Here is a 13,787-nt window from a genome sequence, read left to right on the forward strand (position 1 = left end):
AGGTGTTATCAATTTTGGAAAGTGTGAAAATAGATAAGTCCCCTGGGCCAGATGGGATTTATCCTAGGATTCTCTGGGAAGTTAGGGAGGAGATTGTAGAGCCTTTGTCCTTGATCTTTATGTCGTCATTGTCGACAGGAATAGTGCCGGAAGACTGGAGGATAGCAAATGTTGTCCCCTTGTTCAAGAAGGGGAGTAGAGACAGCCCTGGTAATTATAGACCTGTGAGCCTTACTTCGGTTGTGGGTAAAATGTTGGAAAAGGTTATAAGAGACAGGATTTATAATCATCTTGAAAAGAATAAGTTCATTAGTGATAGTCAGCACGGTTTTGTGACGGGTAGGTCGTGCCTCACAAACCTTATTGAGTTTTTCGAGAAGGTGACCAAACAGGTGGATGAGGGTAAAGCCATGGATGTGGTGTATATGAATTTCAGTAAGGCGTTTGATAAGGTTCCCCACGGTAGGCTATTGCAGAAAATACGGAAGTATGGGGTTGAAGGTGATTTAGAGCTTTGGATCAGAAATTGGCTAGCTGAAAGAAGACAGAGGGTGGTGGTTGATGGCAAATGTTCATCCTGGAGTTTAGTTACTAGTGGTGTACCGCAAGGATCTGTTTTGGGGCCACTGCTGTTTGTCATTTTTATAAATGACCTGGAAGAGGGTGTAGAAGGGTGGGTTAGTAAATTTGCAGATGACACTAAGGTCGGTGGAGTTGTGGATAGTGCCGAAGGATGTTGTAGGTTACAGAGGGACATAGATAGGCTGCAGAGCTGGGCTGAGAGATGGCAAATGGAGTTTAATGCGGAAAAGTGTGAGGTGATTCACTTTGGAAGGAGTAACAGGAATGCAGAGTACTGGGCTAATGGGAGGATTCTTGGTAGTGTAGATGAACAGAGAGATCTTGGTGTCCAGGTGCATAAATCCCTGAAGGTTGCTACCCAGGTTAATAGGGCTGTTAAGAAGGCATATGGTGTGTTAGCTTTTATTAGTAGGGGGATCGAGTTTCGGAGCCACGAGGTCATGCTGCAGCTGTACAAAACTCTGGTGAGCCCGCACCTGGAGTATTGCGTGCAGTTCTGGTCACCGCATTATAGGAAGGATGTGGAAGCTATGGAAAGGGTGCAGAGGAGATTTACTAGGATGTTGCCTGGTATGGAGGGAAGGTCTTACGAGGAAAGGCTGAGGGACTTGAAGTTGTTTTTGTTGGAGAGAAGGAGGAGGAGAGGTGACTTAATAGAGACATAAGATAATCAGAGGGTTAGATAGGGTGGATAGTGAGCGTCTTTTTCCTCGGATGGTGATGGCAAACACGAGGGGACATAGCTTCAAGTTGAGAGGTGATAGATATAGGACAGATGTCAGAGGTAGTTTCTTTACTCAGAGAGTAGTAAGGGCGTGGAACGCCCTGCCTGCAGCAGTAGTAGATTCGCCAACTTTAAGGGCATTTAAGTGGTCATTGGATAGACATATGGATGAAAATAGAATAGTGTAGGTCAGATGGTTTCACAGGTCGGCGCAACATCGAGGGCCAAAGGGCCTGTACTGCGCTGTAATGTTCTAATTCTAATTCTTAAAAAAGCTGTTCCCATTAGCTGATGATTGATACAAGGAGTAGGGGACACAGATTTATGGTTTTGAGCAAGAGATGCTGGAGGTAGGGGAGGTGGACGGTGTCAGGAAGAACTGAACTTTTTATGCAGCGAGTGGTAATGACCTCAAACCCACTACATCCAAGGGTGGTGGAAGCAGAGATGAAGAACAATTTCAAAAGGAAATTGGATGGGGACTTGAGGGAAATAAACTTGCAGGGCTATGGGGAGACAGCAGGGGAATGGGACTGATTGGACTGCTATACAGTTAGCAGGGAGGACTCGATGGGCTGGGAATGGCCTCTTTCTGTGCCGTAATGACTTCAATGACTCGGAGTTATACCACTGCCAGGAGGATCGATAACCATGGGCCAGATTTAAGGTAACTGACACAAGAACCAAGGGGGAAATGGGAAAAATTTATTTTGAATGCAACAAGTCATGATGATCTGGAATGTACTGCCTGAAAGGTAGGTGAAAGCAGGTTAATTAGTAAGTTTCAAAAGGGAATTGGATGTTTACTTGAAGAGAAGAAATTTGCAGGGTTGTGGGGAAAGAGCAGGGGTTTGTGGGACTAATTGGATAGCTCTGGCAAAGAGCCAGCAGAGGCACAACGGGACAAATGGATTCCTTCTGTGCTGTATCTTTCTACGGTCTGTGACTCTGGGTTATGGTGGGGAGATGAACAACCAGGGGGCTAAATTTCAAGTACTCCCAACTATATAGCGATTTATCAGTCGGAACAATTCAAAGTACTTCACACAATGAGTGACTTTCTGAAGCGCAGTCAATGGAGGTAAATGCAGCAGCCACTGTTCTTGAGTAACATCCTACGAGCAGCTATGAGATGGGGACTGTAGAATTATACTTTATTTACAGCACCGAAACCAGTGTTTATGCTCCACACAAGCCTCCTCCCATCATTTGATTCCTTTCTCCATGTACTTATCTACCAGTTAACCTATTTCATAACTGGTGTTCATTGAAAGACATCAGAAGAACTCACTGCTCTTCAACAGCACCTCGCAAACCCACAACCTCCACCACCAGACAGGAAGACAATGACGTCATATAACATACTATGACAAAGACAGGTATAGAGCACACAAAAGTGGAACTTTGCCCATCACAGTTACTGTACACAATACTACACACCTAAGAATCTGGGATTTCTATCAACGACCTCGTTCAGTTCTCCGACCAGTTCAATGCTAGTGAATCGGACTGCCATGTGCACAGTATCTGGGAGCTGGACCACAGCCTCAAGAACTTCAGCCAAGGTAGGGTTATTATCACTGAAACAATTTTTTTAAAAAAGCACAGAATGAATGTTAGCAAACAGGGATTTTGTCTTTCTACATTTAATCTTCTGTAATGGTTAAATAAGTATTATAAAGTGTCTCATCATGTCTCAAAAACTACCCAAAGCCCATCAGATGCACTGAATTTACTTTCAAGTTCCTTAACTGTTAGGTAGGGAGATGCAGCAACCATTTTGCAGACAGCAGGATCCCTCAAACAGCAATTGGACAAATGACCAGTTAATCTGTTTTTGGAGGTCTTGGTTGAGGAGGACATCGGGAGAACTACCAACTATTCTTTGAATAGTACGATGGGATCTTTAACGCTCACCTGAACAGACAGATGGGACAGAGAGCCCTCTGTATAACATAGCATCCCAACAGCAGACATGTGATAAAGTAGCACACCCTCAATACTACACAGATTTGTCAGCATAGTTTGTGCGCTCAAGTCTTGGAAGTGGGGCGGGAACCTACCACCTTTGATTTTGGACAGTGAGAAATAGCAAATGAGCCAAATGGACTACTAGAAAAGCTCTCAAATTTCTTAGAATTTTTTTAAAAATTGAAAGTCCCAAAGTTTCAGGACCCACAACAGAATGCAGAGACACAATATAAAGGATGCACAAGAACACAAGAAATAGCAGCAGGAGTAGACCATATAGCCTTATCGAGCCTGCTCTGCCATTCAAAATGATCATGGCTGATCTTAGGATTCAACTCCACTTTCTCGCCTGCTTGCTATATCCCGTGATTCCCTGAGACACCAAAAATCTGTCTATCCCAGCCTTAAATGCACTCAATGATGGAGCATCCACAACCCTCTGGGGTAGAGAATTCCAAAGATTCACAAACCTTTGAGTGAAGTAATTTCTCCTCATCTCAGTCCTAAATTCTAAAGTAGGTGCAGGAGCAGAGGGACCTGGGTGTATATGTGCTAAATCATTGAAGGCGACAAGACAGGTTGACAGAGCGGTTAATAGAGCATACAGCATCCTGGGCTTCATTATTAGGGGCATACAGTACAAAAGCAAGAAAGTTTAACGTTAAACTCGTATAGAACACTGGTTCGACTTCAACTGGAGTATTACACCCAGTTCTGGGCGCCACACTTTAGGGAAGATGTGAAGGCATCAGAGAGTGCAGAAAAGATTCACAGGAGTGGTTCCAGGGATGAGGAACTTCAGTTACATGGATAGACTGGAGAAGTTGGGACTGTTTTCCTTTGAGAAAAGATGGTTGAGAGGAGATTTGATTGAGGCTTTCAAAATCATGAGGGGCCTGGACAGAGTACATAGGGGAAAAACTGTTCCCATTGGTGGAAGGATCGAGAACAAGAGGGCACAGATTTAAGATAATTGGCAAAAGAAGCAATAGCGACATGAGGAAAAACTTTTTTTTCTGCAAGTGATTAGGATCTGGAATGCACTGCCTGAAAGTGTGATCGAGGCATTCAAGGAGGAATTGGATTATTTGAAAAGGAGGAACGTGCAGGGATATGGGGAAAAGGCAGGGGAGTAGCAATAGGCAAATTGCTCTTTTGGAGAGCCAGTGCAGACATGACAGGCCAAATGGCCTCCTTCTGTGCTGTGTCAATTCTGTAAACTTCTCACCAGCCTAACAGAAGCACCTGAACTGCCTGACTCCAGAAACTACTGGGAAATCCACACAGCTGGTAGCCTGGTATTCAAGGGTGGGTAGCTCCACAGTAGCTATCAAAGCCAATTTAAAGTGAGCACCTCTTGTCTCGCACCCAAACAACTTTACCATGAGTCCAGCTCAGTGCGAACCTATTGTCATGAAGACCCCCAATTGCCATGAAGACCCCCAATTGCCAAGAATGAGGCATATTAATTTTGTCATGAACATTCATTTTAAACTGTTGCTGGAGTGAAGAAATTACTTGTTTTACAAGAAATCACCAGGCCATTGGCTGGAAGAACATTTGCATACTAAGAGACAGTGCTTGGAGAGACAAAAGAATTGCTCTCTGATTCAATTAACAGAGATTGGTCTGGGCAATGGTGATCCACATCTTGTCAGTGTGGGAGACAGCACTGCCATCCGCCCCCCCCCCCCCCCCCCAAACGAGAACTTTGAAATCCACAAACGCAGCAGTTTGTATAAAGTTAGTCACATGACTAATGTGCTAGCCAACTTGGGGGTTTGAATTATGCTCATGGGACAGTCTGAATTCAGACTGCAGTTTGCAACTGAACCTGGAACAAGACAGCCTCTCCTGCTTCAAACGTTTCCCCTTTATCCTTTCTCCTTTTCTGTTTTTATCTGCGTGTGTGTTTATTGTGTATGAATGCTATTGTGGTTGCATCATGTATTTGTAGTAGTTTTAACTGAATTAGAGTTTTAAGGTTAATAAACTTACACCTTTCTTGTTTAAATTTAAGAAAACCTGTCTGGTTGATTTCTTTGCCTTACAATTAGAGAGCAGTGAACAAGGATTCACTGAGGGGGAGCTAAAACACAGTGTTTTTAAAATTAAATCTGTTACAGTTAAACTAGACAAAGGCTGAGAGGGAACCCCTTAGACCCCTTTTCACCTAGTCATAACATTATTTTCAAATAATGTCCATGCATATGCACAATCCAGCAGGGAATCATCAGACAGTGATCAGGAATATGATCCAGGCTGCAATTTCTTTTAAGCTAACAATGTAATCTTATCCCTATAATAACAGGTGTACTTTTAATAAAAAGTACTCTCTCTCTAGACGTCCCCTTTCTTTTCTTTGGAGAAAAGGGAACTTCAAGTTAACCTAATAAAGTCTTAAAGATTGCGAAGGGACTTAAAGCCAATCTTAGCTCGTTGGTCACCGGGCCACAGGGTTAAATCCCAGGAAACAGTTAAAAACTAAGTTTGGAGTAAGAAAGGCAAAACATTTTCACCCAAAGATTCACAGAGTCATGGAATAAGAGTAGTCGAGAATGAATTGTGAAAGATTATTTCTAGTGGGGCATGAATTCAGGAATAATATCAAAAACAAAGTAGAAAAGGAATCTTTTCATACAAAGGGTTAATGGAATATATTACATGTGTCTTGAGCAGAGTCAATTGCATTTATGGGGAAAATTAATGAAAAAGAGAAAGACAGATTTTAAAAGGGATGAGGAAAGAGCAGGAAAATGACTCATAGCTCAATGGGAACAACACAATGCTCCAAAAAGCACTGCTTCTGCAATGACATTTCCAGAATTCTTTAATTGTATTCATTTTTCAACTACTTACGGATCTACGCTCTTCGCGATGGAAGCCATGATGAAGAGGACAGCTTCAGTGATCTCCCAGGAAGGTCCACTGTCTTTCAGCGTAGAATAGAGCTTAGATGATCAATAAGACATTACAATATTAAATAAAACCTATACAAAAATACTATTAGGAACTTGAAACAGGAGTAGGTTGTTCAATCCCTTGAGCCTGTTCCACCATTCAATTAGATCTGTATCTTAACTCTATTTTAGAACTTGAAAAAAATGAAACAGATAAAGGACATTTTGCTCACAAATGCACTCAGGGCATATATGCTCTGCCCCATCATGAACTCTGGTCATCCATTTAATCCCCTCTCACATGCAGGTCTAGCCCTACAACCCTCCGTACCTTCTGCGTGGCAACAATCCTGGCCCGTTTTTGCATCCTCAATTTCCTTTACCCCACCACTGGCGGCCGTGCTTTCATCTCTCAGCCTCTAGCTCCAGAATTCCCTCCCTAAATCTCTCCGCCTCTCTCTCCTCTAAGACACTCCTTAGAATGTACTCTTGGGCCAAGCTTTTGGTCACCTGTCCTAAAGATTCCTTCTTTAGCTTGGTGTCCCTTTTGATTACGCTCCTGTGAAGTGCCTTGGGACGTTTTACTATGTTAAAGGTACTCTATAAATGCAAGTAGTTGTTACTCTAACATGGACTCCAATCACCTATTTAATCCCCTTCCACAGCCCATGCAAACTCTACTTTATCATGGACTCTACCCACCCAATATACAAACTTTCCCCCAACACAGTTGGGCCTCGGAATAACAACTGATAGATTCCCTTGTCCACTGCAGTAGAGACGCATTAAACTGTATTATAAATGGGTCAATGTCTACTGGAATACAAGTAAAAGATCGTTGTACAAAGTGTTCATACACTAAGGTTCGTACAGTGTCATTTTGAGGCTTTAATTCCTTGAGGGAGAATTTTTTTTTTATATTTCCAATTTTCTCTTCTGAATGTTTTGACTCCCGATAACTTAGTTCCACTGGTTACAGCCTTTCACCAGTACCTCACCACAGAACCACACCTTTCATGTGTAGGCTAGACCGTCGGCTCAGGGAGAGAAAAATAAGTTAGGGTTTCTCAGGTTATCCAATAACCCCTGGACAGGATAAATCTGGACATCTGGCAAGGACAAGATCAGGTTCAGCCACAATGGCCTCCACAGCCAAATAGCTGTACCATCACTATCTAGGATGGAGAAGGATCAATCGGGAAAATTACTGCAGCGTATGCAGAAACCATCAAATCATGCCCCAGCATGAGCCAGTACTTCAGGGGTCAAACCCTCTTAAATTACAGTCCATGTACACACTCTTTCTGAACCTAGTGTGTCACCTGTGTGAAACATTCCATTGACCCAACCAAGAATATCACATCCTTCACAAGATCAGACACCCTCATCCGGAACTCCCCAAAGTCATCTGAGTCTTCTGGAATTCCTTCCTGCAGATTAAAAAATAGCAAAAGTCTTTACTATAACGAAGGTACCTATGAGGTAGAAGCAAACAAGCTAATTAACTTGGATAATGGTCACAGGGCTAGAGGACACAAGTATAAAATTCACAAGTTTTCACTAGGCTGAGAGATAAGAATCCTCACTTCACTCTTGTAGGACAGTGAGTGAGTGGAACAGACTCCAAGACAAGGGATTCAGGGTCAAGTGCCACCTTCAAAAAAAAAAAGGAGCTGAAACAATATCTGCTGAGAAGGGAGACTGAAGAAGTGAAAGATATTGATAGTACAGCGTATATATTTTTTCACACCCCTTTCTTCCATAGACTATGTACAAATCTGCCTTATCATGGACTATATCCACTTATTTAATTTCATTCCACAACCCATGTACACTCTATCCTATAGTGAACTACCCATTTCATCTTCTGAAGTTCTATACAAATACCGTTTAACGCCAAAAGTAATGACGGGAAAAAAAAGCAAGATACATCCATCCTATATTTCAACCATTTAGCCTGATCTGCTGTCCCTCCAGATTTTCTCACCTGCAGCTTTACATGAACCACTGAGACCCATGGAATATTTCACTGCCTTTGTTGGGGGGCAGGGGGCACCGGCACCAGTTGGTGAGATTGGCATCCTTCCAATTGTTGGCTGTCAATCCAATAGGGCCAGGCCAAAGAGGTGCTACTCATTGTTTAGATGCAACTGTCAGTATATTGTCCCCAGCATGCTCATCCTTTTTAATACTGCTCCTGAGTCACAGAAACAAAGTAGTTCCGGAGTTTGATCTATCAACACAGCTGAGTCAATAGCAGCGTGACAATTGGCCTCAACAATTCTGGGAAAGGGATGTAAAAAAAAAAATCAGTGTCCCCTATCATGATCACACCAGCGATCCCCTTTCGGAAACGGAGAAATGCAGGTGCTGGGTGAGCACAAGATTGGGCTTAGCTTGGTTGTTACGCCCCACAGTTGAACAGCATCTAAACACTCACTATTTAGGCTCACGTAGACGGACCAATTTGGGAAGGGCATCAAGAGAGATGGGGATATAACCAGAAACCCATTAACATTACGTAATCAGTTTCTTTAATATCACAAAGATTCCAAGTCCCTAGACTACACCACCCCAGGTCATCACATTATGGCAATCCCTTCCCACTGGTTATGAACATATGTTGTCACACCAATGCATCCTCACCCCAATTCCATTAATATCCCATCTCAGGAGGCTACTATCATTAAAAAAGTCATGCATGAATTCCTGAAAATCTTACGTGATCTGGTTCGAGCTGGCAGTGCCGGGCCAGGGCATGAAGCAGCCGCTGGATGTATGGACGAAAGACAGCGTGGCGTGACGGGTCATTCATTTTGTAGAGATGCTCTCCTAATCTGTACCAGAAGTTAAAGCTGATCTCCGCTACCTTGATAAACAGAGAAGATTCAGTAACCAGGAAAACAGGACAGTGACCGCTTAAATACGGTTTACAGTTCCCCCAAAAAAATCAATTTAAACACAGAAAAACTAGTCAATGAGCTTTGAACATACATCCTTCCTGGCATCCACCAGGATGTCCTCACTTCAACCTTTCAAATTGCTCCTACCAGTACCAGCGACAATTCTGTAACCACCTGTGCTTTTACTCCAGGACTTCAGCACAATCTATGCTTACAATCCAGGGCAATATTGAGAGGGTGCTGCATTGTTCGAAGTGTTATCTTTCAGAAAAGACATCAATTTTCGGCACCAGTCGTCTGTTTAGCTGGCTGCAAGAATCCATTGGAACACTTCAACAAAAAAAATAGAATTTTCCCCAAGCAATCTAGTGAAAATTCCTACCTCAACCAAAAGCAGCTCATCAAGCCAAGTCTCACATGCTGTTTGTGGGATCTTACAGTGCTCAAAATGGCGGCTGCCATTTCTGACATAATAGTGACTGCACTTCAAGAAGTACTGCATTGGCTGCAAAGCACTTTGGGGCATTCTAAACATGTAAAAGGAACACTGTTACATAGCTCAAAATTCTACCTCTAGTTACAACTCAAGCTTAGCAGACCACAATCTATAATTGTACTGTTACCTTTCCTCCACAATTCTAGTGGACACTGTACAAAACTGTCACAGCGGCCAGCATTACGCTTCACTATAGTGACAACCATGATCATTGATTCAGTATAGGTCATACCTATGTCAATATTCCAACAACCTGCTAACCTGTGTGCGTGACCAATGAGTTACTGAGCATCACTCCAACATTCATTGTAACGCTAAGGTTTACCTTAAACAAGATACATTCTATTGAATCTTGAACAGATAAGACAGTCAACTGATTTAGCCATTCACCACTAGATCTGGCTGGGCCACAAAGTACTTTCAGATCCTGCTCTCGTCTGCCAAAACTACTCACTACGACCACCCTAGAAAACAAACACCCAGCTTCTTTTCTCTACTGCAAACCATCTTCTTAAACCCCTCTCCCTTGTTTCCTCCACCCTCACCACCACCTCCAAGGTTGAAGAGCTCAGTGTTGGTTTGATAGTAAGATTGAGACCATCGATCAGCTGCCTCTGCCAATCAGAGCTTAAGTCATTTTAATAAATTTCACTTTTCTTCTTTAAACCTAAGAAAACCTGGTGTGCTCATTTCTTTGCCTTATAATTGGAAAGTGGTGAACAAGGATTCACCAAGAGGGAGCTCAAAACACAGTATGTTTAAAAATATAAACCCTGTTACAATAAGACCAGATGAAGACAGTAAAAGACCCCTAGACACATTTCTCACCTGGTTGTAATAATCTCCAATTCTGGCTTCTTCAGCATCTCTGATTTTAACTGCTCCACCACTGCTGACCATGCCTTCAGTTGTCGACCCTAAGCTCTGGAATTCCCTCCCTAAACTCTGTTGCTCTAGCTCTCTTTCCTCCTTTAAGGCACTCCTTAAAACCTCTCTCTTTGACCAAATTTTTGGGCACCTGCCCGAATAGCTCCTTATGTGGCTCAACATCAAACTTTGCTTTATAGCACTCCTGTGAAATGCCCTGGGGCATTTTACTTGGTTAAAGGCACTCTATAATTACAAGTTGTTTCTGTTGTTGAATCTGTGTGAATTTCCACATTTGTGCTGAGTCTTCCTGTCCTGCTAAGTAACCTACATCACGAGGAGATTATCTGGTCATTTGACTCAATGCTGTTTGTGGGACCTTGCTATGCAAAAATTGACTGCCAAATTTCCTACATTACAACAGTGACCACACTACAAAAAGTACTTCATTGGCTGTAAAGCACTTTGGGATATTCTGAGGTCATGAAAGGGCTATATAATTTCAAGTTTAATCGTTCCTAAGTACTCACACAGAAAAGATTTTCTTCAAAATATAGGGTTCAAATTTCCATGGTCAGCATTTAATTGAACTGCAGGTTGTGGGACTCAGTCACAAAGGCAGTCCCTGGGCTGTAGCAAGTTAGCTGATCTCAACCAGGACAATGAGGAGTTCACAATAATTCATTGCTGAGGATAGATTAGAAAAGTTCAGCAGGTTCTCCTACCCAGTGATCCCTTGCTGGGAGTTGCCCATCAGAGAGGACCGGATCAGGTATGATTAGGGCTGAAAGGCCCAACACTTCGCTTCCAGGCTTCCTCATGCAGTTATACCCCTTGGCTGGGGCACAGGAGGGCAGCTGATGCCAGAGGAAGTGTGCCCATCACAAGCTCCTGCCTTCAGAAGAGAGAGAAAAGTGTAGTGCGACCCGTCAAAGCTGGAGCAGTAAAACCGTTGCCAGGATCTGCCCACCATGCTGCGACCAGGCCCCTCTCCCTACCTCATACTGCGCATGCCCTGCACAAATCAGTAGTAGTTCCACTGTCCGCAAGTCTCCGAGCCCCTGCCCTGGGGTCTGTACGATCGTCTCTAGAAACGTCTCACACAACTCAGTAAAAATCCGACAGTAATTCAGAACCCTGTGCAAAGGAAGAATGGCTAGGATCAATATGGGATGCATGGTAAAACTTAAGTCAATTCAGTTTTCTCTTATATAAGAAAATCCATTGAAGCAAGGAAGGACAGAGAGAAGTACAAACAGGAAGCCCTTTACAGTCTGGAGGACAATGTGACATATTCAACACCCTGATAACCTACTAATTAGAAATACTAAATGGTATAAAATATGAGGCCATTCAAAACAGAAGGTCTGTCCCAAGTGGGCTGGTCTCAACCCCGGGAGCAGCTGGGTGCTACAAGTTGTTTATTGCCCATTGGCTAGGGCAAAGAGAATCAACCAAAGTTCCCATTCCACTGATCCTTCCCCCACCCCCTCGTGTTAGAAAGCAGAAGCACATCAACTGAAGGCAAGGCTCAGCAGCAAGGTTGTACACCGCCATCATCAATCACAGAATTGTTACAGTGCAGGAGTACATTCGGCCCATCTTGTCCACATTGAATTGCTCTTCCAGTGAGCCACTCAGTTCCCCCGCCTTCTCCCCGTAATCCTGCACATTCTTCCTTTTCATATAAGTCTAATTCCCTCGAATGCTTCAGTTGAACCTGCCTCCACCAAACTCTCAGGCAGTGCATTCCAGACCTTGCCACTCTGCATGAAAAAGTTTTTCCTCATGTCACTTTGCTTCTCTTACCAAATACTTTAAATCTGTGCCCTCTCGATCCTTTCACGAGTGGGAACAGTTTTTCTCTAATTACTCTGTCCAAACCCCACATGATTTTGAAATACATCAATCAAATCACCTCTCAGCCTTCTCTTCTCCAAGGAAAATAGTCCTAACTTCTCCAATCGATCTTCATAACTGAAGTTCCTCATCCCTGGAACTATTCGCGTGAATCTTTTCTGTACGCTCTCCAATGCCCTCACGTCTTTCCTCAAGTGCGGCACCCAGGACTGGACGTAATACTCCAGCTGAGGCCGAACTGATGTCTTGCACAAGTTCAACATAACTTCCTTGCTCTTGTACTCTATGCCTCTATTATTAAAGCCCAGGATACTGTATGCTTTATTAACCGCCCACTCAACCAGCCCTGCCACCTTCAATGAATTATGCACATATACACCCAGGTCCCTCTGCTCCTGCACCCCCTTTAGAAAAGCAACAGTCCCAACACTGAACCCTGGGTATCCACTAAAACCCTTTCTCCAGCCCGAAGAACATCCATTAACCACTACTCTTTGCTTCCCGTCACCCAGCCAATTTTGTATCCATGTTGTTGCCGTCCCTTTTATTCCATGAGCTATAATTTTGCTCACAAGTCTGTTGTGTGGCACTGTATCAAACGCCTTTTGAAAGTCCATGTGCACTAGATCAACAGCATTGCGCTCATCAATCCTCTCTGTAACCTCCTCAAAAAACTCCAGCAAGTTAGTTAAACATTACTTTCCTTTAAGAAATCCATGCTGGCTTTCCTTAATTAACCCACATTTGTCCATGTGACTATTAAGTTTGTCCCGAATTATTTTTTCAAAAGTTTTCCCACCACCAAAATTAAACTCACTGACCTGTATTTGCTGGGCTTATCTTTACACTCTTTTTTGAACAAGGGTGCACCGTTTGCAATTCTCCAGTCCTCTGGCACCACCCCCGAGCATAAGGAAGACTGAAAAATTATGGCCAGTGCCTCCGCTATTTCCACCCTCACTTCCCTCACTATCCTTGGATGCATCTCATCCAGTCCTGGTGCTTTATCCGCTTTAAGTACAGACAGCCTATCTAATACGTCCTCTTTAACAATTTTAAACCCTTCTAGTATCTGACTTACCTCCTGTTTCACCATTGCCTGGGTTACATCTTCTTCCTTGGTAAAGACAGATGCAAAGTATTCATTTAATACCTCAGCTATGCCTTCTGCCTCCATGTGTAAATCCCCTTTATGGTCCCTAATCGGCCCCACTCCTCCTTTTACCACCTTTTTACTATTTATATGTCTATAGAAAACTTTAGGATTTCCTTTAATGCTAGCTGCAGTCTCTTTTCATGTTCTCTCTCAGCTTCTCTTATTTGCTTTTTCATTTCCCCACTGAACCTTCTATATTCAGCCTGGTTCTCAATAGTATTTTCTACCTGGCATTTGTCAAAAGCACACTTTTTCTTCTATATCTTAATCTCTACCTCTTTTGTCATCCAGGGAGCTCTGGATTTGTTTGCCCTACCTTTCCCCTTTG

The 13,787-nt window shown here is 43.1% G+C and overlaps 1 protein-coding gene across 1 annotated transcript in view; it reads right to left on the bottom strand.

Moving 5' to 3' along the window:
- tnpo3 (transportin 3) overlaps positions 1-13,787 on the bottom strand; it is a 78,440-nt gene that overhangs the window by 38,339 nt on the left and 26,314 nt on the right. Inside the window, exons 7-11 of the mRNA XM_068059376.1 lie at positions 11,442-11,580; positions 8,900-9,046; positions 7,500-7,607; positions 6,137-6,228; positions 2,747-2,886 (exon numbers count right to left, since the gene is read on the bottom strand). Coding sequence (XP_067915477.1) covers positions 2,747-2,886; positions 6,137-6,228; positions 7,500-7,607; positions 8,900-9,046; positions 11,442-11,580 — 626 coding nt within the window. The remainder of the gene's footprint in view (positions 1-2,746; positions 2,887-6,136; positions 6,229-7,499; positions 7,608-8,899; positions 9,047-11,441; positions 11,581-13,787) is intronic.

This window comes from Heterodontus francisci, chromosome 27 (genome assembly GCF_036365525.1).
Source record: "Heterodontus francisci isolate sHetFra1 chromosome 27, sHetFra1.hap1, whole genome shotgun sequence".
NCBI lineage: Eukaryota > Metazoa > Chordata > Chondrichthyes > Heterodontiformes > Heterodontidae > Heterodontus > Heterodontus francisci.